General features: G+C 48.0%; 7 protein-coding genes across 7 annotated transcripts; 5 read left to right on the top strand and 2 right to left on the bottom strand.

Moving 5' to 3' along the window:
- Positions 1-207: 207 nt before the first annotated feature.
- TRUGW13939_05059 (uncharacterized protein) lies at positions 208-3,386 on the top strand (the record flags this gene model as incomplete). The annotated part of the gene is made up of 4 exons (XM_035488224.1): positions 208-391; positions 529-3,115; positions 3,174-3,264; positions 3,327-3,386. The coding sequence occupies 4 exons, from the start codon at positions 208-210 to the stop codon at positions 3,384-3,386; spliced, it is 2,922 nt and encodes a 973-aa protein (XP_035344117.1).
- A 1,557-nt stretch (positions 3,387-4,943) lies between these two features.
- On the top strand, positions 4,944-5,972 carry TRUGW13939_05058 (uncharacterized protein; the record flags this gene model as incomplete). Its single annotated transcript, XM_035488223.1, has 2 exons — positions 4,944-5,082; positions 5,137-5,972. The coding sequence occupies 2 exons, from the start codon at positions 4,944-4,946 to the stop codon at positions 5,970-5,972; spliced, it is 975 nt and encodes a 324-aa protein (XP_035344116.1).
- Positions 5,973-9,433: 3,461 nt separating this feature from the next.
- TRUGW13939_05057 (uncharacterized protein) lies at positions 9,434-11,473 on the top strand (the record flags this gene model as incomplete). The annotated part of the gene is made up of 1 exon (XM_035488222.1): positions 9,434-11,473. One exon carries the CDS (start codon positions 9,434-9,436, stop codon positions 11,471-11,473), a length of 2,040 nt encoding a protein of 679 aa, XP_035344115.1.
- Positions 11,474-12,210: 737 nt separating this feature from the next.
- On the bottom strand, positions 12,211-14,186 carry TRUGW13939_05056 (uncharacterized protein; the record flags this gene model as incomplete). The annotated part of the gene is made up of 4 exons (XM_035488221.1): positions 12,211-12,221; positions 12,294-13,549; positions 13,606-13,775; positions 13,839-14,186. 4 exons carry the CDS (start codon positions 14,184-14,186, stop codon positions 12,211-12,213), a joined length of 1,785 nt encoding a protein of 594 aa, XP_035344114.1.
- Positions 14,187-14,497: 311 nt separating this feature from the next.
- TRUGW13939_05055 (uncharacterized protein) lies at positions 14,498-16,501 on the top strand (the record flags this gene model as incomplete). Its single annotated transcript, XM_035488220.1, has 6 exons — positions 14,498-14,540; positions 14,599-14,646; positions 14,703-14,788; positions 14,846-14,950; positions 15,020-16,054; positions 16,115-16,501. The coding sequence occupies 6 exons, from the start codon at positions 14,498-14,500 to the stop codon at positions 16,499-16,501; spliced, it is 1,704 nt and encodes a 567-aa protein (XP_035344113.1).
- A 646-nt stretch (positions 16,502-17,147) lies between these two features.
- TRUGW13939_05054 (uncharacterized protein) lies at positions 17,148-19,405 on the bottom strand (the record flags this gene model as incomplete). The annotated part of the gene is made up of 3 exons (XM_035488219.1): positions 17,148-18,541; positions 18,596-18,706; positions 18,763-19,405. The coding sequence occupies 3 exons, from the start codon at positions 19,403-19,405 to the stop codon at positions 17,148-17,150; spliced, it is 2,148 nt and encodes a 715-aa protein (XP_035344112.1).
- A 399-nt stretch (positions 19,406-19,804) lies between these two features.
- TRUGW13939_05053 (uncharacterized protein) lies at positions 19,805-25,373 on the top strand (the record flags this gene model as incomplete). The annotated part of the gene is made up of 3 exons (XM_035488218.1): positions 19,805-20,287; positions 20,343-24,779; positions 24,834-25,373. The coding sequence occupies 3 exons, from the start codon at positions 19,805-19,807 to the stop codon at positions 25,371-25,373; spliced, it is 5,460 nt and encodes a 1,819-aa protein (XP_035344111.1).
- Positions 25,374-26,424: the final 1,051 nt, after the last annotated feature.

The following is a 26,424-nucleotide window of genomic DNA, read 5'->3' as shown; positions in this document are numbered from 1 at the left end:
TGTTGTAAAGTGTCGACAAGAAGAAAAAAGAAGAAAAGCGGTTTTCTTAGTCATCCGCCGTCCCACGCGCCAAACCGTATTGATCCTCTTGCCTTTTGCTGCTTGGCCCGTGCGACTCTTGTATGAAGTCATCCCTCAACAACTTCGCCTTCAACATTCGCCCTTCGCCCACAAGCGCTACACAGACAGCCCTCGCATGGTAGCATCATGGACGCCAGCACTGCCACCGGTGCTCATCGCCCAGATGGAAACCTCCGCGAGCGCACCCCGGCCTCGCGTCCCGTTGACGTGCGCGCCGTCGACAATGCCCTTGCGGATGCTGGCTACCAGGTAGTCGAGAAAGAGAACGACAGACCGACAGCGACATTCGGCCGGACCCCTGACGGTACAAGTAAGTCTTCAGTCTTAGGAGAGGCCCCGTAGGAACGACTGCAATGTACCAATCGCACATTGGTCTCCCAGAAATAATGCCCATTGCGACCAAAATCACCCGGATTGCTGGCTCATTGTACTCACTGTGTGCTCTAGTCTTCACCGTCCCCCAGACCCACGACATGGTCTCGCAGCTCCTGTCGCCGACCGAACCGAAGAACCTGTCTGATCTGATCGTGCTGGCTATTCTGGCCGTCCACATCCTGTCCTTTGCCGCGCTCCCGGCCTCCGCAAGGATCCCAGTCTTTGCGCTCGTCTACTTGCTCTGGAGATCCGCCTACAACGGCGGCATTGGCTGGCTGCTGCACAAACAGTCACACCACAATTCCATGATCAGATGGGCTATCAAGTCCAAGATCTTCGAGAACCCGGCCACAGGCGAAAACCCCCATCCGAAGCTGTACCAGTTCTTCAAGAAGGACATGGAGACCATGATACCAAAAGACTATTCTTTCGATGATGCCCCCCTGGAATACAACACATGGCTAGTCTTTCGACGTCTCGTGGACGTGATCTTGATGTGTGACTTCATCTCCTACTGTCTGTTTGCAGTAGCATGCGGCCACCGTCCCGAAACCGAGACTGCGCTTATGACTGGCCTCAGATGGGCTGCAGGCATTGCCCTGGTCCTCTTCAATCTCTGGGTCAAACTCGATGCCCATCGGGTCGTCAAGGACTTTGCCTGGTACTGGGGAGATTTTTTCTTTCTCATTGACCAAGAGCTCACCTTCGACGGCGTGTTCGAAATGGCGCCGCATCCGATGTACTCGGTAGGCTATGCGGGCTACTACGGCATTTCTCTGATGGCTGCTAGCTACAAGGTGCTCTTCATTTCCATAGTCGCGCACGCAGCTCAGTTTGTTTTCTTGGTCCTGGTCGAAAACCCCCATATTGAAAAGACATACAATCCGCCAGCGCCTCGGAAGCGTTCCGTGCAACACGATAGCAGCACAAACAGTCCCCCGGCATCTCCTTTGAAGGATTCATTCGTATCCACACCCGCTAATGAGAGCGCTGTTCCGCTGCCGTCAGCCGTTCACAACTTACTTGGACCGCAAAACCTAGATCTACACAGGGTGACAGACTCGTCTATCATCTTGGTCCAAATTCTCGTTGCTGTTCTCACTATCCTCACACCGTCCACTACTATTTATCAATTCATCTTCGTCGCCAATGCCGCTCTGTGGAGATGCTGGTATTCTATTGGCATCGGATACATACTCCACCGACAATCCAAATCCAAGTCTTGGACTCGCCACTTTGTCAAATTCGGGGATAGCACAGAGGAGGCCTGGCGCCAGTGGAAAGGGTCTTACCACTTGAGCATGACCCTTTGTTATTCCACGTTCATCGCAGCTGCATGGAAAATGTACTCCTTGCCCGCTGATTGGAATCACGGGCTCGTTCTTCTAAAACACGTTCTCGGTGCGAGTTTGATTTTATTGCAGACTTGGACTTCTGTGAGTATCTACCAGTCACTTGGAGAGTTTGGATGGTTTTTCGGTGATTTCTTTTTTGATGCGCAATCTAAACTCACCTACAGCGGCATATACCGCTATCTCAACAACCCAGAGCGCGTTTTGGGCCTAGCTGGCGTATGGGGTGCAGCATTAATCACCAGCAAAGGACCTGTGATATTCCTTGCGTTGCTGAGCCATGTCTTGACTTTAGCCTTCATTCAACTGGTGGAGCGTCCACATATGCAGAAACTCTATGGCCGCAGTTTGCGCCAGGATGCGGGTTTGGTGAAGAGCCTCAAACGATCCCTGCCTCCGCCTCTGCAACAGCTTGGCGGAAGCGTGGACCGCATGATGGACGAATCGTTTGATTTTGTCGAGGAGCTTCTCGAAACCGCTCGTCCTAAATTGGCCACTGGAGTCAATACATTCATGAAAGATGCGAAGTCTCTGTTTAGCCAATATCCCGCCCGAGTCACTATTTCTCGTCTTGACGATGAAGTCGCCGCAGGTTACGACCTAGAAGACTATTCCCTGGAGGTCGAAGGCACCGAATCCTCGCCATCGGCACAGGTCGACCGCAGCAGTGGCCGAGAAGGCGCCAGTGCGAGAGAACCCCTGGAACGACGAGGAGACCTAAAGAGTTTGATTTTCGAATACGGCTCCCCGGTCAAAGTCAAGTGGACTGCACCGCTGAACCATAGCAAAAAGGACTGGGTCGGCCTGTACATGGTGACTGACAACACCAGACGAGAAGTCACCCGCGTTTCGTCTCAAGGCAGATGGATAGCCACGAACGAAGGCGCCTACGACAGCTTAACCTGCGAGAAGGGACTAATCGCCAGCGACATTGTTGTTTCTGCATCTCATCGCCAGGATGGAGAGAACCGAGACTTTGCCTCTGGCGAGATGTTGTTCTCAGGCGACAAACTGTTCTGGACGCAAGGCGTGTTTGAGTTCCGATACCACCACAATGGCAGACACAACGTCATGGCTATCTCACGGCCATTTGAAATCCGAATCGGTCGCTTCGACGAGGACGATATCGAGGTTGACAATGCCGGAGTAGTCCAAGCCGCCGTCGAAGCCGCCCTGCTACCAGTTGTGCGCAACTGCTTCGATCAAAACCCTGAAATTGCGCCAGAGGCTGCCGACGAGCACTTTGGAACCCTTGTCGAGCGAGATGGCAAATACGCTAGACGTGTCGTCTTTGCGGTTCACCAGATGTATGTTTCTCTTTCACAAGCCGGCTATTAATACCTATCTAACTTTTTTTTTTCCCAGGTTCGGCGTCGAGTTTGCTCCCGAAGTTGTCCGTGCCGACGGCAATGTTCGCAACATGGCCTGGAGAATATGCAACGCAAAGAAAGTGCTAGTACGTTGGAATATTCTCTTTTGAACTCGTCATGTTGTTCTTAATACTAACGCCCACTTCAGGCCCCCTACAGCATGTCCAGATCGAAAGGAACGACAACGCCGACTGCATCCAAAGACTAGAAGAAGTCTCGTCAATAGATTTTCCTCCTCAACAACACGACAGGTATGAAATAGAGCAGCGGGCGCATTATTAACGTACTATAAACTTTTTTATAATATAAACGATGAAGTGACAAAAAAAAAGAGAGGGGAAGGGATGTAATTTTGTTGACAAAGAGGTGTGTACAAAAGGTGAGATGATTCTATTATTTCTGGCCGTTCGGTTCCAGCACAAACTCCGGGGAGAGAAATTCATAAAATCGGGTCAAGGTGTTGAAATAATATTAATTCGTCTAAAAATTTATAATCTTTATTTTTTTAAAAAAAAAGGGGAATTCGATTCTTAAAACGTTTGTCATTTCTAACTAATGAAAAGCTACAATTTAATCTGGCATTTATGTTAGCCGGCGTCAACAAAGTAGACGAGTAAAAGATGTAAAAATCCAGTTAATCAGCAAGCCGGTTTACTCATCCCTTCCCCTGTCGGCCCTGGCCCCAAGCCACCCCGTCCAAAACGGACAGAAATGTTCGAGGACAGAAACCGACACAAGTCAAGCAAGCACAATGAAAAACACAATGCCGTCCATCTTCAGCAGGATTCCACGACAAGAACTCCACAACCAATCATCCTTTGCCTTCGTTAAAAAAGCAAAGTCCGGTATAGGGAGGCGGCACGGTACTAGAGAATGACAGACACGCGAAATCCACGACGCAGGCTCGAGGGGCGGTCTCTCTCTAGGAGAATCGTTGAATGGATTGACTAGTTGTCATCATAAAGGAGATGGGCAAGGGTAGACTGGCATGTAAGCCAAGTTCTTACTTACAGTTAGTAATAAGAGTAACACGTCTTGGTTTGTTATGGTAGTCGAGTAATGTGAACCTGTGTCGATGCCATGTCAGCATGCGTCTCAAATAAGAAATCATGAAAATTTCGAATAATGGTGACCAGATCAGAAAGTTTTGGTATGGTATTGTTATCTTCAATATTTTTGCAGAAGCAGAACTGAATATTTTTTTTCATCACAAAAGGTGTGCAGGGGAAAAAATGTGCTGGAGTATTGCCGTACCTTTATAATAAACGTGTCATCAAAGGTGTCTTTCTGTTTTACAATCCGTTCTATTCTCAATTAGCACAATTCATGAGAGCATAATTAGAAAACAAAAGGATGTTTGATGGTTGTCAGATGGTAGTGCATGTTGTTCAAGGGCTCATGATGTTGTCGCCGAACAGATATTTGGTTATAGATTTCCTCCTTCGAGTGTGTGAAAGTGCAGAATAGCAAAAAGAACTTACAGTTCTAATAATTCCAAGTGCATATCAGAAGAGCTGATAGCTCTTCCATGAGGAATTGTGGTGTTACGAGGTCGATTTGACAACTCGAGGTGGTGGTGAGAGAAGAGAGAAGAGAGAAGAGAAAAAAGTTCGGCGCGGGAAAAAAGAGGAAAAGCTGCACAGCTCGCCCCACTTGCCCACCGCGACAAACAGAGCAAACATCCCAATTTCTACCGCCGCAACTTTTTTGATTTCGACTGAACCTCAAGACCAGCTAGAAAAACCCCAGCCAGCCTATTCACACCATGGCTGATAGAAGAAGAAACAATGGCCCTCCCAACGGCACTCGGGCGCCGGTTTTTGCCTCATTGCTGCGCTCCGCAACGGGCGAAGTAGCACAGAGACCGCAAAGGACGAGGAAATCTGACGAGCTACGCAAGATATGTGAGTCGACTAGATTGAGTTGCGCATAGATAAGACAACTGACAAGCTTGATAGTCTTGACAACAGGCCTAGTCCCTACAGCTAGCGGGTCGTCGTACCTGGAAATCAAGCCTGCCAGACTACCGACCGGCAAGTCATTGATTGCACCTTCGACTTCGTTGAAAATCGCATGTACAGTCCATGGCCCTCGCCCTCTGCCACGCTCAGCAAACTATTCGCCCAACCTCGTACTCACAACACACGTGAAATACGCACCATTTGCTCACCGACGACGAAAGGGACACATTCGTGATGCGAGCGAGCGAGATCTCGGAGTCCATCTTGAGACTGCCATCCGGGGCGCTATCATCGCAGAACGCTGGCCAAAAAGTGCGTTGGATGTTACAATCACCGTTCTTGAAGCAGAAGACGACCGATGGTGGGGTGATGCTTCTGGCGCAACGGATGCATCCTGGGGAACCATGAACGTGCTCGCGGGGTGTATTACGGCTGCTGCTGCTGCGATCGCTGATGCAAAAATTGACTGTCTCGACTTGGTCTCGGGCGGCGTAGCAGCTATTGTGGAGGATAACGAAGCGCAAAAAGATGGAAAGCCGACCAGGCAGCTTGTGTTAGACCCAGATCCGTCGGAGCACAAGAATATAACCGCTGCTTGCGTGGTTGCCTGCTTGCCCAGCCGGGATGAGATTACGGAGCTATGGCTGAAAGGGGATACATATTTAGGAGGAGACCAGAGTTCTGGACATGAAGCCCTCATCGATGGTTCTGTTGATGCAGCAAGAGGTGTCCACACCGTGCTTTGTGCAGCTGTCACAGAGTCTGGGGAGCGCTTACTCAAACAGACCATAAACACCCCAGTAGCTGATACAGATGCCGAGATGAAGACGTGAATGAGGATCTTGTGCTGCTATATTAATGACAATGCATAGCCTGGTGTTCTTTGTTATTGTATTTCATAAACATGTCAGAAAATGCGGGGAAAGTCCGGGTTGCTACATTTAACTGCTTTTTTGTATTATTTATTTAAACGTTTCCCTCAAGCCTGCGGGCTCCTTTTCAGTTTCCTCTCTAAAGACTACTCCGTTTCTACTTCAACACTGCGAGGCATATCTCTAGTGTTGCATCGCTACTAGTCACCTTCAATCCCTTCAGGTCGATATCTAGTGTTTTCTATAAAGTCGACAGGCTAACATGTCACACAGGTTACCCCATCCGTTTGTTGACCTTTGGTTCTTATACACCTGCCTTAGGAATACCAACATTGAAACGGTAAGTAGCATGATACGTGCTCCGTTTATTTAGTGATGTGATACTGACACCACCGCAGATAAATTTCGATGCGGTCGGCGAGGCTGCTGGCATAAGCGCTGGTGTGGCTGAAGAAAGTTTGGAAGAAATATTGGAAAAGATCAAGAAAGCCACTGGGGTGGCGAGGGCAGCTTTCGAGCCAAGCAGAGCGAATAGCAGACGTGTGGACGACATAACCCCCAGTCCACCGATCCTGGCTGGAAGCTCTGGATATACTGGGTCTCTTCCAGGCTTGGAGCATATCGAAACGCCCAGAAGTCCAGAATCTGGACAAAACAAACGCCAACATGTCGACTTCATGGAGGATGACGACGAATACTACGACGACTAAGACTACTACAACGACGACAAAGACGGCAACGCTCCACCGATAAAGAAACGTCGAACTTCCGAACCAACTATGTCTGATCGTGTCTATGAGGCGGGTTATCCAGCATCGGTCATTAGTAACGTGGATATTCAGCATGTAGAGTCTTTATACGGGGGACCTGGGTGGCCAACTGCGCGTCCATTATGGGGTATTCCCAACGCGGAAAACCATCAAAACCCAACTCTATATGATCTCCGACCTACATCTACTTATCCCGTCGATGAGCCACCGGTTCTGACTCGAGAAATGGGCCCTAGACTACGCACCGCCCATCTAGACGCGACTGGGGACTCTACACACAATACAATGCCGACAGAGTGCCATTTGTGTCGCTTTGGGGTTGATTTTGTCGAGACACACCAACCTAGCAACGAAGATGGAACGCCGGATGAGGATACCAGAATGCAAACCGAGGCAACCGATGACTCGGTAATCATGACTTTAGTGTCTTTCTCGTCTGGGCCGTCGACGCTAATAATCCGAAATCCACCTCGGAATATTTCGGTTAATTGGACTGTACGTCCTCGCTACTAGTGGTAGTTACTGTTGTGCTAGAGTTGAATTGTCAAGTTGAAGCATCACGTTCCATAATTGATGACGATTACATGTGGACTCACATATATAAAGATAAATTAACAGGATAAATTGATAACTCTACAGTCTACGTAATATATTATTCTCCAACGCAAAATGTAAAAGGGGTCTCTGGTATTTATGTCTCTATGTACGCCGGCACGTTATAAGCTGCATTATCAGAACAGCGTTTGCCGCACCATACGACGACTACAAATTCTCAGCATGTTAGCTGCTAACCAAAAAGTCTTCGGCTGTTTGGACAGTCCTTATTATCCAACACAGATCACTAGGCCACTAAATTACTCCGTACTACAAGTAATGTATACTTATAAATATCCAAAAGTATAGTATATTCAACACGTAGATGACAATTATTATGCGTTTGGTTTGATACTAAATTGATAGAATGTACGAATACGTAAGTAGCGCTGATAGCGCCGGCACTACCCTTCCCTTCGTCCTTGACTAAATTTACACTACTGGTCAAGGGCAAGCCTACGTAGGCCGGCGATGTGAGTCTCTATTATTCCGTACGGGGTAATTACTGCGCCTCTAGACTTTTTGAGGTTAAGGAGGATGGAGCTAACCCAGGAGTCAGGACTCAGGGGTCGCTGACTCGACGACCCGTCATAGTGGATGGTAGACTATAAAAGACATTCGTTATCCGATCGATATCGGTCGTAGTTACTCCGTACGTACGTACTCGGTGACACATGCATATTCCACACGGACCAAAAAAAATCGATCGAACAAAAGCATTAAAGCGACTTGATATACCCTATATACTCTGTACTATAGAGAACAAAATAGCACGAGCAGTGACAACATTGGCAATTTGATATCACTTGTGGCACAGGACATCATTGGTGCAGGCAATATTAAGCCCACAGCCAGGAGTCATTAGAGTTTGTTCCGAATGTTGACTGAAATTGGCGTTCCGCATAAAAGCGTTGACTGTTGGACGGAAGGCAACAGCGGTGACGGTTCATGAACGATTAAATGTCCAACCAACTTGGTTCCTGCTTAAATTATTGTCCGTAACCGTATCCGTAACGAATCGTAAGCGCCGTGTTTGCTTTTTGCTTACTGAGTCACAATTCCGAAGATGTGATGGCGACGGTGATGGGCCTGCTGGGCCCCGCTAGACCAGGGACAATTTAGACTTAGGCTCCACTGCGTGCCGATCCACCATGCCCTGTCCAATGAGAACGTGGCCATCCCACACTTTACACGGCAACGCGCGCCAGCCCGTGCGGCCGCCCCACACCAACGGTTAAGCCTGGCATTGGCCACAAGCTCCTTCCTCCTTCCTACAAACTCTGTTCGTGTGCTGGACTGGATGTTCATCACAGGATCATCTTGCTCAATGTTACAGCATGAGAACACATTGAATCAACAACAGGGAAATTTATAAAGCATCCACGCCATGAGTGCTCCGTACGGAGTTGGAAGCACATGTACTCTATATCGAAATCTAGATTCTGCGCCCGGCCACCTTGGCAGTGTTTTCGCACTCATCCATGGTTCGCCGGGGTTCGCTAGCTGCTAGCCCATGGATCGAAGCAGCTATCGTGGCCTGTGCTGGGCAGCACAGCCAGCTCAGCCAACGCCCAACTTTCCAGTTTTCAACCCATCGCGGTGGGAGCCGGGGGAGACTGCCCTTGCGCTAGCTCCAAATTAGGCTTAGTGACTCGGCCACCGCTAACCAGTGGAGCCAAGTGCTCGTGAAAGTCATTCCTGCTTTCCGATCACCTTGCTGGAGCTGAGCACTTCCTTTCCCTGGATTTCTCGCTGCTATTCCGGCTTGTCGCTGTCAACCTACGCTGCACTTGCATATCCCAGTCATTCATACGCTGCTCAATGCGTGGCTTGACAGTGCATTGCATCGGGGCGAGATAATTGCTGCCCAGCGTTGCCGAGTGCGATTCCAACTTGTAGTCATTTGACTGCGTCCTCTCTTTTTTACACACAATCATTTTCACTCTCCTTATCACATTCCGGTTTGGCTAAACGCCTAGCATACATCTGATGTCTCGATTGACCGATATTCTACGTGCGGCAGCAGCAACTGGGCGGTAATATTGATAGACAGACACCATGGTTGGGTTGAAAAGATTCTTTCACACCGGCGCTTCGCCGAACGCCGGAGTCACTCCCAATGTGACCATTTCACGAGATACTAGCTCGCCTTACAATTGGAATGGGCCTTCCTTGAACCCTTCTTCGAACCCTATTACGCCGGTAAACCCCGCAGTGCCAGACCTCAATCAGCACTTTGAGGGCATCGAGCGACAGTTTGAAGAATTACACGAGTCATTCTACGACCGTACAATATCTTCCCTTCGTCAGTTTCGATATACTGGTTCCAAAAGCCCTTCGCCTTCGCGGAGCTCACGACACGTCGATGTCATCGAAGCGTTGTTCTCTGGTCATAGGTACCGCATATCGCCTACATCATTGTCCCCATCCACACCGTACAATGAAGACGTTGCCGATCGAAACCTTGATACGCTGCCAAACATTGTGCCAAGAAACCCGCGGTACACTCCCATTGTGTCTACATTATACCAGGAAGATGTGGCAGACCGCAACATGACAACAAGTTCTTCGAGTCAGTACGGCGCTCGCTCCCACCGTTCTACTTCAAGACCCGAAAGTAGTAGAGGTAGGGGATCCAAACCAGCTTCTCGTGGTCGACATGCTGGATCTTCACAATCGCACTCGCGACCCTCCTCCGAAGCTCGTACACGCTCGAACTTGGCACCATCATCGCCGACTAGTCGGCAGACCTTGAAACCTCAAGCCTCGGCACCGGATATTAGATCGCCCCAAATCCGCACCCCGGATCTTGCCAGCTTCCCACGACCCCCGACATCATCTGGGTATGGATATTCGGCAGAAAAAGCCACAATAGATCCACGACCTACAGTCAATGTGGCGCAATTGAAACCCGACCGTGGTAGCAAGGGATTGTCACTGTCGAGAAGACCCAGCCTTTCTCGGGCCGGCTCCAGCAAGAATGTCCTCGATCTTAGCATTGACACTGGAATTACAGCATCGAAAAAGCCGAGTATCAAAATCGAGCACCGGGTTATCCAACCCCCGACCCCTAAAAACCTTGATGTTCCACAAGCCGCCAGTATTGCAGAAATTGTGAATAGTCCCCTACCTACCGACACCGCCAGCCCTTTCATACCCGAGTTTTCTCATAACTACAATGCCGATGAAATCATGAACATGTTCAAGCAGGCTTATATATCGACACAGGTGGCTACCCCTGGCCATCCTACCTTTGAGACATTACAAGATGCAATAATTCGTGAGATCAATTCACACGACGCCTTCCAAACTGTACCTGTACCGACAACAGAACCTCCATTCACACCTCCGGCATCAGACAACTCGTTTGATGAGACAATCCTTTTACCTCCTCCAGGACCATCTCGAACCAGGAAGGATCAAACAGAGAAAGAGGGCCAACTCTCCAAAAGGATCCGGAGAGGGTCCTTCGCTCGAAACCGGGGTAAGAGCATATCATCAATCAAGGGCGGGGAGAAAAACTTGAAAAAAGAAAAAGAACCACTCTCCTTCATTTCAAAAAGACGCCATACATACGCTCAACCTCCCACCCCAGACTGGCTGCGCAGCCTACAACCACCCATCGACCCGCCTGCTGGTGCTACTTTCCTTGCCCCGATCAACTCTAAACCACAAATACCACCCCGCCACCCATATCATGTCAAACGCAACTCTAATCCCGTTCCTCCATCTCCAAGTATGATGGCATTTGTCCCTGCCGAATCCCAACCCGAGTACCCGGGTTACCAGGCGCCCACTCCAATCAAATTTACTTTCACGTCAGCTGGAAGGGTGTCATCCAACAGAGTCAATGGCAGAAAAGAGCAGGCAAGGGCCCAGGAATTCGCTGCCGTCGATAGCAATAACGTCATGTACATTCTCAATCCGAAAGAATCGGTCACCCCGCTTGACCTTATAAATGCATCTCAGCAGGGATGTGGCAGCCGTCAAAACTTGACTCTTATGCCGTTCCAAGGACATGGAAGCAAACAATCATGGGAAAACTCGCGGACAACAAGAGTGCCGATGAGGAAGAGCAGCCTTGGTTCGGCATCATAAAAACAGCATAACAGTAGCAATGTTGGATTGGCGTTTATGTTTATTTTTACAAGGTGGGGTGGGATATAGGGTTGGTTTTATCTTTTTTTTTAATTCTCATGTTTGGGATCATGACTTCAAAATTTCTCTCTCGTTTTCTCTTACTCTCCCAATTCCTTTGCCCTTCTCATTCGACCTGGAACATGGTTGGTTGGCTGCGGCTTTTTGTCTATCATTTAACATTGATGTGATTTCACTTTACTTTCAGTCATGGATATGATCCGGTCTTGTCCATTCATTTTAATTTTGGAAGATCTTCTTCATTCTACCATTTTTTGGACATGATTTTTCTCTTCTTATATATGTACATCATTTTTATCTTTTTCTATTCTGTTTTGATACCATAACCATAGTGACATTTTAAAAACTTTATTTTTTTGGTATTAATTTAATTCTTTTCCTATTTTCACTATCTTTTCTGACTTTTTCTCTCTCTCTTTGAATGTTGTATATAAACAAAGAGAACTTGAACATGACATTTGAAACCCAACCCCGAAAAAAAAGGCTTTACATGGATGTAGATAACTTCTACCAGTGTTGCTGCTGCTGCTGCTACTGCTGTTAATCCAGATGCTCATTTAAAAAAAAACGCATTCCTGTCAATGTCAACACACTGCATTGAAAAGTGAACAGAAGGAAAATCGTGGTATCGTAGGCGCACAAGCGCTAGCATGACCTTGAATCGATTTTGCTGTTGTTTAGTAGGAGCCTAAACGAGAGACCAATCGTTAGCAAATATTTTCCGATAATTATTTTTTTTTTAAAAAAAGGGGGAACATACGTCCAAACATGCACCATTTCTCAGCCAACTTCTCGCAGTGTGGGTTGAGACACTTGGTCACGCCGGCCTCGATACCGTCAGGCTGCTCCAACGGAATGCAGAGCGACTTGGCTCCCATGCTGGGGGCGCGGGCATCCTCGGGGACGTCGCTGTCTTCCTCTGCCTTGCGGGCGCTGAGGTCCTTGATTTGGTCCTCGCATGCTTCGGTCAGACAGTGAGGGATCAGAAGCACGTTCTTGGCGTTGAGCAGAGGAACAAAGTCGTCCCAGTTGGTGAGGGTTCGTCGGTGAGCGCGGAATTGCTCGTCAGCACGGCGGAACAAGTTGTCATGGATAGTGTCCAAAAGTGCGGGAACGGCAGTGGTAAGATTCTTGAGCTGAATCTCGCTCTTCCCCTCTTTGCCTGGCACATCACGACGTGCGGCCGTGACAAAGCCGCCCTTGGATTCACCAGGACCAAACTCAAGACGGAGAGGAATGCCGCGAAGTTCTCCGTCGCTGAACTTCCAGCCGGGAGAGTAGTTATCTCGGAGGTCGGCCTCTACTCGAAGTCCCACGGACTCAAGTTTATCCTTGAGTTCGTCGATTTCCTTGAACACAGCTTCACGATCCTCTTGGGGCAGGCTCTTGACAACGCCCACGGGGATAATGACGACCTGGGTTTCGGCAACACGGGGAGGAAGAACCAAGCCCTTGTTGTCACTGTGAATCATGACCATCACACCAATTGTACGTGTAGACAGGCCCCATGAGTTCTGCCACACGTATACCGGAGGCAACTTCTCCTCGGGCTTGGCATTTGGGTCTTCCACGGTGATGTTGAACATTTTACTAAAGTTCTGGCCCAGGCAGTGAGATGTACCACCCTGAATACCACGGCCAGTAGCAGGAATGTAGCCTTCGACTGTGGTAGTGTAGTAACCACCAGCGAATTTTTCTTTCTCAGTCTTTCGGCCTTTCACGACGGGGACAGCGAGAAGATCTTCGTAGATATGGGCATAGTGATCAAGGATCTGTAAGACCTCCGTTCCTGCACCCTCTTCGGTGAGATGGGCGGTATGTCCCTCTTGCCAGAGGAATTCTCGAGTTCTGAGAAAAGGCTGGGGATGCTTGAACTCCCAGCGCACAACGGAGTTCCATTGGTTCAGTCGCAGAGGAAGGTCACGGTGGCTTCGGATCCATTTTGCGTAGTAGGGGTACATGACTGTTTCGGATGTAGGACGGATGGCAATCTTTTTCTCGAGAGGAGTAGAGCCTCTGTAGTCAAAATCAGTTTTTCACGCTTCATTCGCAATTCTTCATCAAAACCATACGCGTGTGTAACCCAAGCAACCTCCGCAGCAAACCCTTCAATATGATCTTTTTCCCTCTGCAAAACATCTTCCGAAACAAATAGGGGGAAGGAACAGTTGCGGACACCCATCTTTTTGATTTTGTCATTGAACCAATTTTGGATACTCTCCCAAATGTAGAAGGACGCAGGCTAGCCCAAATTAGTAATTTTTAATTCAAGACCCCAGTTCTCAGCTTCATGCGACAAACTCACCTTGAGAATAAAGCATCCAGACACATCATAGTAGTCCAGCATCTCTCCCTTGGTCAAAACCTGCTGGTACCAGCCAGGGAAATCCTCTTCCTTGGAAACATCGATACCAATTTGGGCAGCTCCGTCAATTTTCTTCTTCGCAGCCTTGGATGAAGGTTGTTTTGCCTCTGATTTTCCAATTCCCTTATTCAACGCCTTATCGGCCTTTCCTGCTGCCAGTTTGGCGGCCTTGGCTGCTTTTTTGGCTGCGTTTTTGGAAACTTCGCCGCCCTCAGGAGCCTTATCTTCGGCGGGGTTCTGTGTACGGTCAGGCAGGGCCTGCGCCGCTGCGTCGTTTTGGCTCGACATGTCCTCTAATTCCGAGAAAAGACTGTGTTTATAAGTCAAGAAACTGTGGAGGAATTTCCGAGAGTCTGTCTAGCACGACGCTATAGCCTGCGCGTCGATGCCTGGCGCGATATCGAAATTTCTCCGTGGTTTCCTGTCTTCCCCTCGTTGCAAGTGGGATGACTCACGCCGACCGCCTTTGGCCGGCAGAATAATTCCCACCGCCTCGCCGCTTAAGCGTCCCGCTAAGGAGGGAAACACCTTCGAAAGCCCTATTGTGACCAGAGCTCTTCCCCAATCTCTTTTCATCTTGTACGGTCTGGTCGGAAAAAATGACTGGAATCTTTGAACAGCCACGTAACGGGGGCACTTTGTGTGAGTCGGACCTTGTTCGCATTCTTGCTCTTTGCTGCTAACTCGATGCTTCACACAGTCCTCGGCGGGCAGAAAATTAGCGGTGCTGATATACGAGATCAAAATGGTTCGTGAATGTCGCGTTCAGCGATCGCTCGAGGTTTTTATCTTACGCAAATTTAGTGCTCGCAACACAGGCGATTTCAAATGTCGTCAAAAGCTCGTTCGGGCCTTCCGGCTTGGACAAGATGATGGTGGACGATATTGGAGTAAGGCCCCGTCGATCGCCACAAGTTTTTTTTTTGTGATATTGACCAATTTTCAAGGATGTCACAGTAACGAATGACGGCGCCACTATTCTGAGTCTTCTGGATATTGAACACCCAGCTGGCAAGATCCTCGTCGACTTGGCCCAGCAACAGGACAAGGAGGTACGATTTACTTTTTTATATTGCATCCTGTGTCGAGGCATCCGAACTCACATGCCTTCTGCTTTATAGGTCGGAGATGGAACTACATCTGTTGTCTTGATTGCTTCCGAGCTTCTGCGGAGAGGAAACGAACTTATGAAAAACCGAATCCATCCTACTACTATCATTACCGGCTACCGATTAGCTTTGCGCGAGGCCGTCAAGTATATGAACGAGAATATCAGCACAAAGGTGGAGAATTTGGGCAAAGACAGCTTGTTGAACATTGCGAAGACATCCATGTCCAGCAAGATTATTGGCTCTGACGCCGATTTTTTCGCTAACATGGTGGTTGATGCAATGCTTCTTGTCAAGTCTACGAACCAGAGGAGCGAGGTCAAATACCCAGTCAAGGCCGTTAATGTCCTAAAGGCCCACGGAAAAAGTGCGACAGAATCGATTCTCGTTAAAGGATATGCGCTCAACTGTACCGTTGCGTCTCAAGCGATGAAGACTCGGATAACCGATGCGAAGATTGCTTGCTTGGACATAAACCTGCAAAAGGAGAGGATGAAGCTTGGTGTCCACATCACAGTTGACGACCCTCAACAGCTCGAAAAGATCAGGGAGCGAGAATCTGGAATCGTTTTGGACCGCGTGGAGATGATATTGAAGGCTGGCGCCAATGTCGTTTTCACCACCAAGGGTATCGATGATATGGTCCTGAAAACCTTTGTCGAGAAGGGAGCCATAGCCGTCCGACGTTGCAAGAAAGAAGATCTGAGGCGAATTGCAAAGGCGACAGGAGCTACCCTCATTAGCACTTTGTCAGACTTGAACGGTGACGAGAAATTCGAAGCCTCATACCTTGGAAATGCCGAGGAAGTTGTGCAGGAGCGCATCTCCGATGACGAGTGCATTCTTGTCAAGGGTACCAAGGCTCACTCGTCTGCATCCATTATCCTCCGCGGACCCAACGATTTCCAACTGGACGAAATGGAACGTTCCGTTCACGACTCCCTGTCCGCTGTTAAGCGAACATTGGAAAGTGGCAGTATCGTTCCTGGTGGTGGTGCAGTTGAGACTGCTTTGCATATCTACCTCGAGGAGTTTGCCGTCACAGTGGTAAGTTTAAAATCTTTACATTTTAATTGTTTCTACAACTAATACAATAAAAAAAAACAGAGCTCCCGGGAACAACTCGCCATTGGTGAATTTGCGCAATCCCTCCTCGTCATTCCCAAAACTCTCGCCGTCAACGCAGCCAAGGATTCGTCCGAGCTTGTCGCTCAACTTCGAGTTCGCCATGCAATCTCCCAACGCGTTCAGGAAGGCGATGCCAACGAAGAAGAAAAGGCAATCGCCAAGAAGAAGACATACCAAAACTACGGACTTGACCTGACCAAAGGCAGAGTCATCGACTCGATCAAAGCCGGTGTGCTCGAACCCAGCATGAGCAAGGTGAAGCAACTGAAGAGTGCCGTCGAGGCATGTATCGCTATCATGCGTATTGACACCATGATCAAGTTGGACCCTGAAAGGCCGGCTGAAGACGATGGACACGGCCATTAAGCGCGATGAGATTGATGTGCAGAAGACATGAAAAAAAAGGAAATGGATTACAAAAGCTTTAGAGTTTGTATCGAAGGATTAATATATGCTGAATTGTAATTGAGTGTTGCTCCTCGCCGTAGAAAGCTGTAAAATTTGAACCCAATCTCATCAATTGATATACCAATACATGTAATCAAATGCCGGCGTGATTCCCCAGGGATTATTGTCTATTACTACGTTGTTCATAGCAAATGCTCAGCACCTGTCATCATTATCAATTGATACATCTGCTATCAATAACACTCAACTAAAACGTCTCTCAGATTGACACCACAGCTGACTCGGATGGAACAACATCCGTACTTCCATGCTGGATAATGCATATTTATATACAATAATGAACCAAAAAGGATTCCACGACTCTGCAACGCTCATAAGGTATATAGCGTTTAACATATACGCAACAGTTCAATCAATGTGAAACTTTTACAACGTATGAATGCTGGTTTGGATGCAACGAGCCCTCAAAAAGAAAAAAAGAAAGAAAGAGAAAAAAAACGCCACGCAATGCAGGAAACGTCTTCTCGATGGAGAAGTATTCATCGTAAAAACGAGGAGGAAAGTCGAGGCTGAATACTAGAGGACAGTTTGTCTTGGTACTCATTTATTCTTCCTCGTCATCATAAGAGTCTTTAGTATCAGCCCAGCCACAGCGCCAGCGTCGTCCGTCTGCTTCGCCTCCGGTTCGAAGGTCGCGAGCATCTGGTCCTTCGCGCCAGCATCTTGCGCTAAAGTCATCACTGACCGTGACTAGTTCGCCACCATGAGCCCAGGACACGGCCGAAACTTCTTTCTGGTGTCCCTCGACAAGTCGAGTTCCAGTTCGATAGGTGGGGATTGCACTCTCTGGCCGTCCAGAAAGCCCAACTTCGGAATTGGTGCGTCGCAGCCCAGGTCTTCCCAATGGAGCTTGAGTGTTTGGAGGAAGTTCGGGTTGGTCCGCCAAGTTGGTCGGCTCCAAAAACCGCTCGTCAGTAGGGAACAAAACTGCCGAACTTTCGCTATTTCCCACTGCGAGCATTTCTCCTCGGTCATCTTTCGCTGGCCGCAGTGCTGTTTTAACATAAAAAGATGAGACCTGCAGTCCGGGATCACCGAAGCGGTAAAGAGGCCCAAGACCTTCTTTATTAGGACCACCAGTTCGGCGAGGTCGAGTATTGTTCATGTTCATGTCCGGAGATCCACCGAGAATCAGATGTGAGGTAGAATAGGCATAGACATAAGCATCTCGGCAAAGAGTGTATAATCTAGACCCATCGCCATTTAAAGCCATGGATGTCACACCCCAAGATCTATGACTGACGTGGCAATCAGGCTCACGAGTCGTGGATAGTGGGACTGGATGTCCTTTGCGAATATTATAAGATGTACGCATATCCCATAGTCTAACGCAAGCATTGGTTGACGATGCTGTAACGAATAAATTTTCACGGCCAGCAGGTAGAAATGAGAGAGATGTCACAGTGACATTATCCTGAGAAAACTGAGTCTCTGGCTTGTCCCCTGTCAATTTCAAAGCCTTGGGCATAAATGTATGAGCATCCTGAACTGTCCTCACGGGTTGAGGATAATTTATTTTCGGTAAAGGAGCCGACGGTTCATCATCTGGGTCGGATGCAAGAGAGCAGCGAACTTGTAACGAGGGCATTTCATAACCTCGGCATCTCAAGTCCCATATATTGACGGTACCGTCACGACTGCAAGTGGCAACCATCCTGTTGTTAGAGCCGGGTTGGAATTGGACATGCTTGACGGAGGCGGTGTGGTTAGACAAACAATGAATAGGTTTCTGAGTTTGTATGTCTATTATAAGGGTCGTTTGATCACCGGCAGCAGTTGCAAGGAGAAGATCGTCCGAAGAAAACTCAAGGTTCAGAATAGAGTTTCCGTGCGCACGAAACGACAAATGAGCATTTGAAAAGCCGTTTTTGACATCTTTTGCGGAGTCGAGCAGGCGGATACCGCCTTCTTCATCACCGATCGCTACGAGAGAGTTTGCTGTCCACAAGATTAGTAGATGAACAATTACTCATAACATCACAAGGAACTCACTTTTGCAGGGTGCTATACAGACAGGAAGTGCAAGACGGTCGCCAGTTATATTAACGCTCTGATGTTGGTCTTCAGGCCGGGAGTAAAAGTTGGAAGCTTGATCTTGCCAACCTAATGAATGTTAACGGGAGCTATAGGACAATCGGTTATTGTTTCGAGATACCTACCATACCCATAGTTTGAGCGCATTGTTAACCGATTCATACGGCCAGATACGCTTCGCAAACATAGTTCTCCCGTCGAAGCAAGAGCTTTTGATCGACGCAAAGGGCCGGCTGGAGGCTTCGCGGGAAACAGCTGCTTCTGGAGAGACTTTGGAGGCGAAAGGGCCTTCAAGGGTGAGATGGGTGGACCAATCTCGTCCACAATTTCATTGGTGTGGCGTTCATTATAGAGAGTTGTGGTAAGTCGTACCTTTCTCAATGGCGACGACTGCGGAGGAGATCCCGTCGAGGAAAAGGACAGTTTTCGTTTCCTACTAGGTGTTTTTGTTGTTTCTGTAAACGGACTTTTGAGAATGCCGTGGCCAGCAGCTTGGGACGTTGCAGCTTTAGTGAAGGCCGGGCCCCGTCTGTTCAAGGACGTAGAGCTGAGTTCTCTCAAAACATGTCGACTTGTCTGTATACCCTTGTTGGCCGAGTGAAGAGACGATCGAGGTGTGAAAAATTTCTTGAACGAGCGTGGTGTGACTGGAGGTGGTCTCCTGGGTTTTCGTCGAGCCCCAGCCTCCGATACGATGGATGGGGGAGAGGATGGTATTTCCTGGGAGGAAAGTATGTGTACCGGGTCTGACTGCAAATGCCCATCCATCGTTGCTAGAGAATACAAACTGCAATTACTTTGTCAGAGTAAGAGCAGCAGGAATTGATTATTGACGGACTCGGACGGTGGTGGACGAGCAAAGCTGGTGGTGGGACCCGGCCCTGCATAGTCGAAGCACGTCGGCGCGCGCTTTTCTCGCGGCGTGTCTGCGTGCCGTGCGTGTACGCGATGCGCTCAATTAAAGCCCGATCGGGAATGCCGAGCGGGAATCTCATCACGTGATCGCCGCGAAAAAGAGCGCGAATCGGACTAGCCGTATACGGACTAGCACACTGATAGCATCGTTATCTGGAGATTTTTTTTTGGTCTTGCGCCCGCACACCTGCCTCCAAGACACCACCAGGAACGCTGAAAGCCTCTATTCTAGGCTTTGCGCCATTGTCAATTATGGCGCCAATCAAACGCAAAGGAGCTGCAGCTGATGGCTCGTCTTCGAACCAGCAGAAACGACCTCGGGTCAGCTCAGAGGGAACCAAAAAACTCTCCGGTGCACAGCAGAAGAAACTCAAGCAAGAGAAAGAGAGCAGAGACACAGACGGCAAGTCTAATGGTCCACAGCAAAACTCTGACTTTTCAATCCTCCGTGATGAAGAGCCGTCATTTCCTCGAGGCGGTGGAAGTGTTCTCACTCCATTAGAGCGCAAACAAATCCAGATCCAAGCGACTCGGGATGTACTCTTCGAACAGAAAGGCCCGAACAACAGTGCTGCGGCCTTTGCTGATGACGACTTGGATGAAGATGTTGATATGGAAGATGCAGCTCAGGGTACTGTAACGGCTAAAAAGTCGCGCAAGTCGAAAAATAAAAAGCGGGACGATCAAGAAAAGCCCACCAAGGATGGTGTGCGGATCGAAGGCTTAAGCTTCAAGGTACGTCGTTAGCTGTGAGCCTGATATATTATTGTCTCTTGCTAATCTTCAAAAGCGTCTGGCTCCAGGAACAATGATCTTAGGTCAAGTTGCGAGCATCAATGCCCACGACATCACTTTGGCTTTACCCAACAACCTGACAGGTTATGTCCCTTTGACTGCGATATCCAAAACCTTAGACGAAAGGATTGAGAAGCTGCTGAATGCAGACGAGGAAGAAGACGAGGAAGAGGAGGCGGATGAAGAAGATATACTCAACCTCAGCTCCTATTTCCGCCTAGGCCAGTATCTGCGTGCTTACGTTACCTCAACCGGGAATTCCAACGCTACAGACGCCGGAGCCACCAAAACCAAGAAAAGGATCGAGCTTTCCCTGGATCCGAGACAAACAAACAGCGGCTTGACAAAATCCGATTTGGTTGAAGATGTCATTGTACAGGCTTCTGTGGTGAGCGTTGAAGATCATGGTCTGGTTATGGATATCGGCCTTGAGGATAAAGACGTGAGAGCCTTCATGTCGGCTAAGGAAATCGATCCTGAAGTCGAGTTTTCCAACATCAAAGAGGGCACTGTGATCCTTTGCATCATCAAGGGATTCAACACGACCAAGACTGTTGTCCAACTCTCCGCCAACCTCCAAACTGCTGCATCGATCAAGAAATCTCACTATCTCAGTTCGGCACCGACAATCAATTCCTTCTTACCGGGTACCGCAGCGGAGATACTTCTTACGGAAGTGTCGGAAACTGGCATGGCTGGCAAGATCATGGGCCTTCTGGATACTACTGTTGATGTCGTCCATTCAGGAGCGAATTCGGGGGCCATCGATCTTGCGAAAAAGTTTCAGACCGGTGCGAAAATCAAGGGTAGAATTCTTTCTACCTTCCCAAACTCCGAGCCTTACAAAGTCAGCTTCTCGATTTTGGACCACGTCTTGAAATTTGCCCCAGCTCAAAATCAATCACCTACAAAGACGAGCTCGACCCCTTCTATCGCCGCCATTCTGGATGCCAAGGTTGTTAAAGTAGAGCCTGGTTTGGGTCTCTATGTGGATGTCGGCTCCTCAAAGCACCTCGGTTTCGTCCATATCTCAAGAGTCACTGATGGGACCGTTGACATGATTTCGGCTGAAGAAGGAAAATTTAGAGTTGGAACCACGCATGAGGCTCGAGTTATTGGTTACAATGCAGTCGACAATCTCTTTATGCTATCTTTTGAGAAAAAGGTCATCGATCAACCCTTCATCCGACTTGAAGATGTAACTGTTGGTGCCGTGGTGAAAGGGGCAATTGAGAAACTACTCATTGGTCCAACTGGGGTAGACGGTATTATTGTGACGCTGGCAGATGGTATCACTGGATTGGTGCCTTCAATGCACTTTGCAGATGGTGTGCTTCAACACCCTGAAAAGAAGTTTCGAGAAGGCTCGACGGTCTCTGCCAGAATTTTGTCTGTCGACTTGGATAAGCGCCAGGTACGACTTACGCTAAAGAAAAGTCTTCTCAACAATGATTCCGCTATCTGGAAAAACTACAATGATATCTCGCCTGGAAACCAATCGCCGGGAACAATCATCAATATCCATCCCCACGGCGCTGTTGTTCAATTCTATGGTCCAGTCCGAGCTTTCTTACCCGTCTCGGAGATGAGTGAGGCTTATATCAAAGACCCTTCGCTGCATTTCAGAAAAGGTCAAGTCGTCAATGTTCATGCTCTTAGCGTGGATGCAGCCTTGGGTAAATTAGCAGTCTCTTGCAAAGACCCGTCAGCTTCGACTGAATCCTACCGGGAAGCTTTTGGTGAGATCTACCCAGGCATTACTGTGTCGGGTACTGTATTTGAGAAGTCCAACGATGACTTGCTCTTGAAGCTTGATAAATTCGGCGTTATTGCACGGTTGAGTGCTGGCCATCTTACTGATGGGGACGCTTCAAAACAGAACACTGCTCTCTCCAAGATAAGAGTTAGCCAGAAATTACACGACCTCCTCGTTCTGAACGTTGAGCGATCTCATAGGTTGATCAAAGTGACTGTTAAATCAAGCTTGAGAAAGTCACTCAAAGAGAAAACCCTTCCCTCCAAGTTCGAGGATCTTCAAGAGGGTATGTCTGTCACGGGTTTTGTGAGAGGCGTGACCTCCATAGGCGTCTTTGTGGAGTTCCTAGGCGGCCTCAATGGCCTTTTGCCTAAACGTCTTCTCGATGACGAGCACCTCAATAAGCCTAATTTCGGACTGCACCTATTCCAGCCTTTGTCTGCCACTATCCATCAGATCGACGAAGACTTCCGACGGTTCACTCTGACCATGCGTGGTGACTCGTCAAACGACGCAAAGACACAACAGGCAAAGGCTAAATCTTCATCGACTTTTGAGGAACTTACAAACCCTATTGATGAGAGTATTAAGTCAGTGAGCGATTTCTCCGTCGGAAAAGTCACCAAGGCTAGAATTGCTTCCATCAAAGATACCCAGATCAACGTTATTCTGGCCGATAAAATCCAAGGCCGGATTGACGTGTCAGAGATATTTGATCAATGGGAAGACATCAAGGATCGTAAACACCCTTTGCAATCATTCCGCGTCAAAGAAATTCTTCCTGTAAGAATTTTGGGTGTACATGACGCTCGAAACCACAAATTCCTTCCGATTAGCCACCGATCGGGCAAGCATCCAGTGTTTGAGCTTTCCGCCAAGCCTAGCGTTGTGTCTGCTGAAGAGCCAAAATCGTTGAGCTTGGAGCAAATCAAGGTAGACGCGGCAATGTTTGGATTTGTCAATAATATCAATGACGAATGTCTCTGGATCAATCTCTCGCCTAATGTTCGAGGTCGGCTTGGAGCTCTCGACCTCACTGATGACCTTTCCTCTCTGGCTGATCTAGAGGAGAATTATCCAGTGGGATCAGCTTTGAAAGTGCGTGTCACAGGGGTCGACGTAGCCAAGGGACGATTGGACCTCTCAGGAAAGCAAAAGTCTGCTCGTGAATTAACACTTGACACGCTCTCAAAAGGCATGATCCTACCTGGAAGAGTTACGAAACTCACAGAGAAACAAGTTGTTATGCAGCTTAGCGATACACTTGTTGGGGTCGTGCACCTCGCAGATATGGCGGATGATTACTCTAAAATCGACACTACTCTGTATAAGAAGAACGAGGTTCTCCGGGTTTGCGTCGTCAGCATTGACAAATCCAAGAAGAAGGTTCATCTATCCTTGCGTCCATCGAAAGTCTTGAGCTCATCGCTTCCTGTTCGGGATCCGGAAATTACCTCGATAAGCCAACTGAAAGCCAATGACGTCGTTCGTGGATTCGTTCGCAGAGTTGCAGACAATGGCCTCTTTGTTGCGTTAGGCCACGATGTCACTGCTTACATCCGTGTCTCGGATCTGTCTGATTCGTACCTGAAAGAGTGGAAGGACCAGTTCCAGGTAGATCAATTGGTAAAAGGCCGAGTCATTCTCGCCGATTCGGAAAACAACAAGTTGCAATTGAGTCTGAAGGACTCAGTGCTAGACCCTAACTATAAGGCTCCTCTGAAACTTCGTGATCTTCGACAAGGCCAAGTAGTGACTGGAAAAGTCCGAAAAGTTGAAGAGTTTGGTGCATTCATTGTTGTGGATGGCTCCGCTAACGTCAGCGGTCTCTGCCATCGAAGCCAGATGGCAGACCAAGCTGTTGATGATGCGAGGAAGCTTTTTGAAGCTGGTGATATCGTCAAAGCGAAGATCCTCAAGATTGATACGAAGCAGGAGAAGATTTCGTTTGGATTGAAAGCCTCTTATTTGAAGGACGAAGCGGATTCTGACAGTGACGAAGATTCGGATGAAGATCTTTTGTCTGATGGAGGAGCTCCACTCGAAAGCGGCGAAGACAGCGACGAGGGAATGTCACTTGGTGGTCTTGAACTAGAAGATGACAACGAGAGTGAATCAGACGAAGAAAGCGACGACGATATCAAAATGGGCAACAATGGGCCAAAGGATACATCTGGTGGACTTGACGTAGGCGGCTTTGACTGGAATGGCAATGCTGGGCAGCCGGATCCTTTGACAACCGTGAGCCGTGCCGGCAATGATAGCGATGAGGATGCCGATGCCAAGAAAAAGAAGAAACGCACGCGCAAACCTGAGATTCAGGTTGATCAAACCGGTGATTTGGATGCTCGTGGCCCCCAGTCGGTGGCTGACTATGAGCGACTTTTGCTGGGAGAGCCAGACTCTTCAATCTTGTGGTTGCAATACATGGCATTCCAGCTCGAACTTGGTGAGGTAGAAAAGGCAAGAGAAATTGGAGAGCGCGCTCTTCGATCCATCAGTATTGGACAGGATACCGAGAAGATGAACATCTGGGTAGCGTTGCTCAACTTGGAAAACACCTACGGTACCGATGACAGCCTCGAGGATGTTTTCAAGAGGGCTTGTCAATACAATGATACCCAGGAGGCGTATGAGCGACTGCTCAGCATTCTCATCCAGTCTGGAAAGAACGAGGTATGTTTGTTCGATGTGGGAAAGTTGGATTTTCACAGACTAATTCCGTTACAGAAAGCCGATGAATTATTTCAAACAGCACTCAAGAAGAAAATTTTCTCGTCGCCCAAATTTTTCATCAACTATGCAACGTTCCTTTTCGACAATCTATCCGCCCCTGATCGCGGTCGTGAGCTGCTTTCTCGCGCTATGCAGTCTCTGCCCTCTCATACTCATGTTGAAGTTACGTCCAAATTCATACAACTCGAGTTCCGATCAGCCAATGGAGATGTGGAGAGAGGACGCACCCTGTTCGAGGGCCTTCTGTCATCGTTCCCCAAGCGAATCGACCTGTGGAGCGTCTTGCTCGATTTGGAAATCAAGCAGGGCGATGTTGAGCAGGTTCGTCGTGTTTTCCAACGACTCTTGGGTGACAGCGGTGCAGCCGCATCGGATGAGTCGCGAAAGAAGCTCAAAGCCAAGCAGGCCCGCTTTTTTTTCAAGAAGTGGCTCGCTTTTGAGGAGAACCTTGCTTCCAGCGGAGGTAGCGAGAAATGGATAGAGGAAGTCAAGGCGAGAGCCGCTGCATACGTGAACTCTCTGCAGGCTAAATGAGGGGGGTGTTTCTGATGATTTTTTGTTTAAAGAGGAAAAGTTTTGTTTATTTTTTAAAATAAATGTTTTAAATAGATGGGCATGAACGTGCTCTATGATCTACCTGTATATAACACGGATGATTCAAACATTTCCTATAAAGAGATCCTGCAACAGCCATTCTTATATCACAATTATAATTCATATAAATCACCTCCTTCACTACAAATTCCTTCATTTCAATGTTTCTAAACAACCTATCTTATTACTTCTATCGCAGCAATAACAATGGCTTCATAAGAATGTCCCATGCCTCTTTTAGCCAGGTACAAACAGTGCAAACAACACTTTTAACCAACCAAATACGGCTAAAAACAGCGCCCTATCACTACGCGAAATATTATTGGTCGAGTATGGAGTAGACGATCGAAATCTGTCGCCGCTTTTAGCCTTTTACACATTGTTACATCGTTAACCACCCCCACAATGCGGATCTATGTGAGCAACCAGGTTTACTGACTGCGTGTGACTGAAAAGAGGTTGTCACGGTGGATAGTTGGTTAGGGAGATCTATATTTATATTTACCTCTGTACTTAATATATAAGACAAGGAATAGTACATAATTAGATAAGGAAGTCGAGAACATTAAATATATTGATCAATTCAACTCTTGATAAATGAAAATAGATTTATAGTCTGTAAAAATCAATTGATGCTTAATAGACAGCTCGCTTTCTATTTATCAATTTTAATTGATGTACATACATGTATGTGACTGAGTTTAAAGATCCAAATATTTATCAAACTCAGTTTCAATTGAATCTATTTATTCTAACTCAAAATATAGCCACTATACAACTCGGGAGAGGAACTAGACATTTGAACAGGCTTAGGACCCAATTCTAGTGTAGTAGAGCATATTTACCCCCGACTAACCCTATCCAGCAATCTTAATCTCAATTTTAATTTGGTATCTTACAGAATATGTCGTGTGGCTTGTACTTGAACGTGGTGTCCAACCCGCCAAACCTAAAATACTGAAATGTTGATGATAGGTTCATTCTTTTCTTA

The sequence above is a fragment of the Talaromyces rugulosus genome, chromosome III (assembly GCF_013368755.1).
Source record: "Talaromyces rugulosus chromosome III, complete sequence".
NCBI lineage: Eukaryota > Fungi > Ascomycota > Eurotiomycetes > Eurotiales > Trichocomaceae > Talaromyces > Talaromyces rugulosus.
This window is presented reverse-complemented; position numbering and strand designations above follow the sequence as displayed.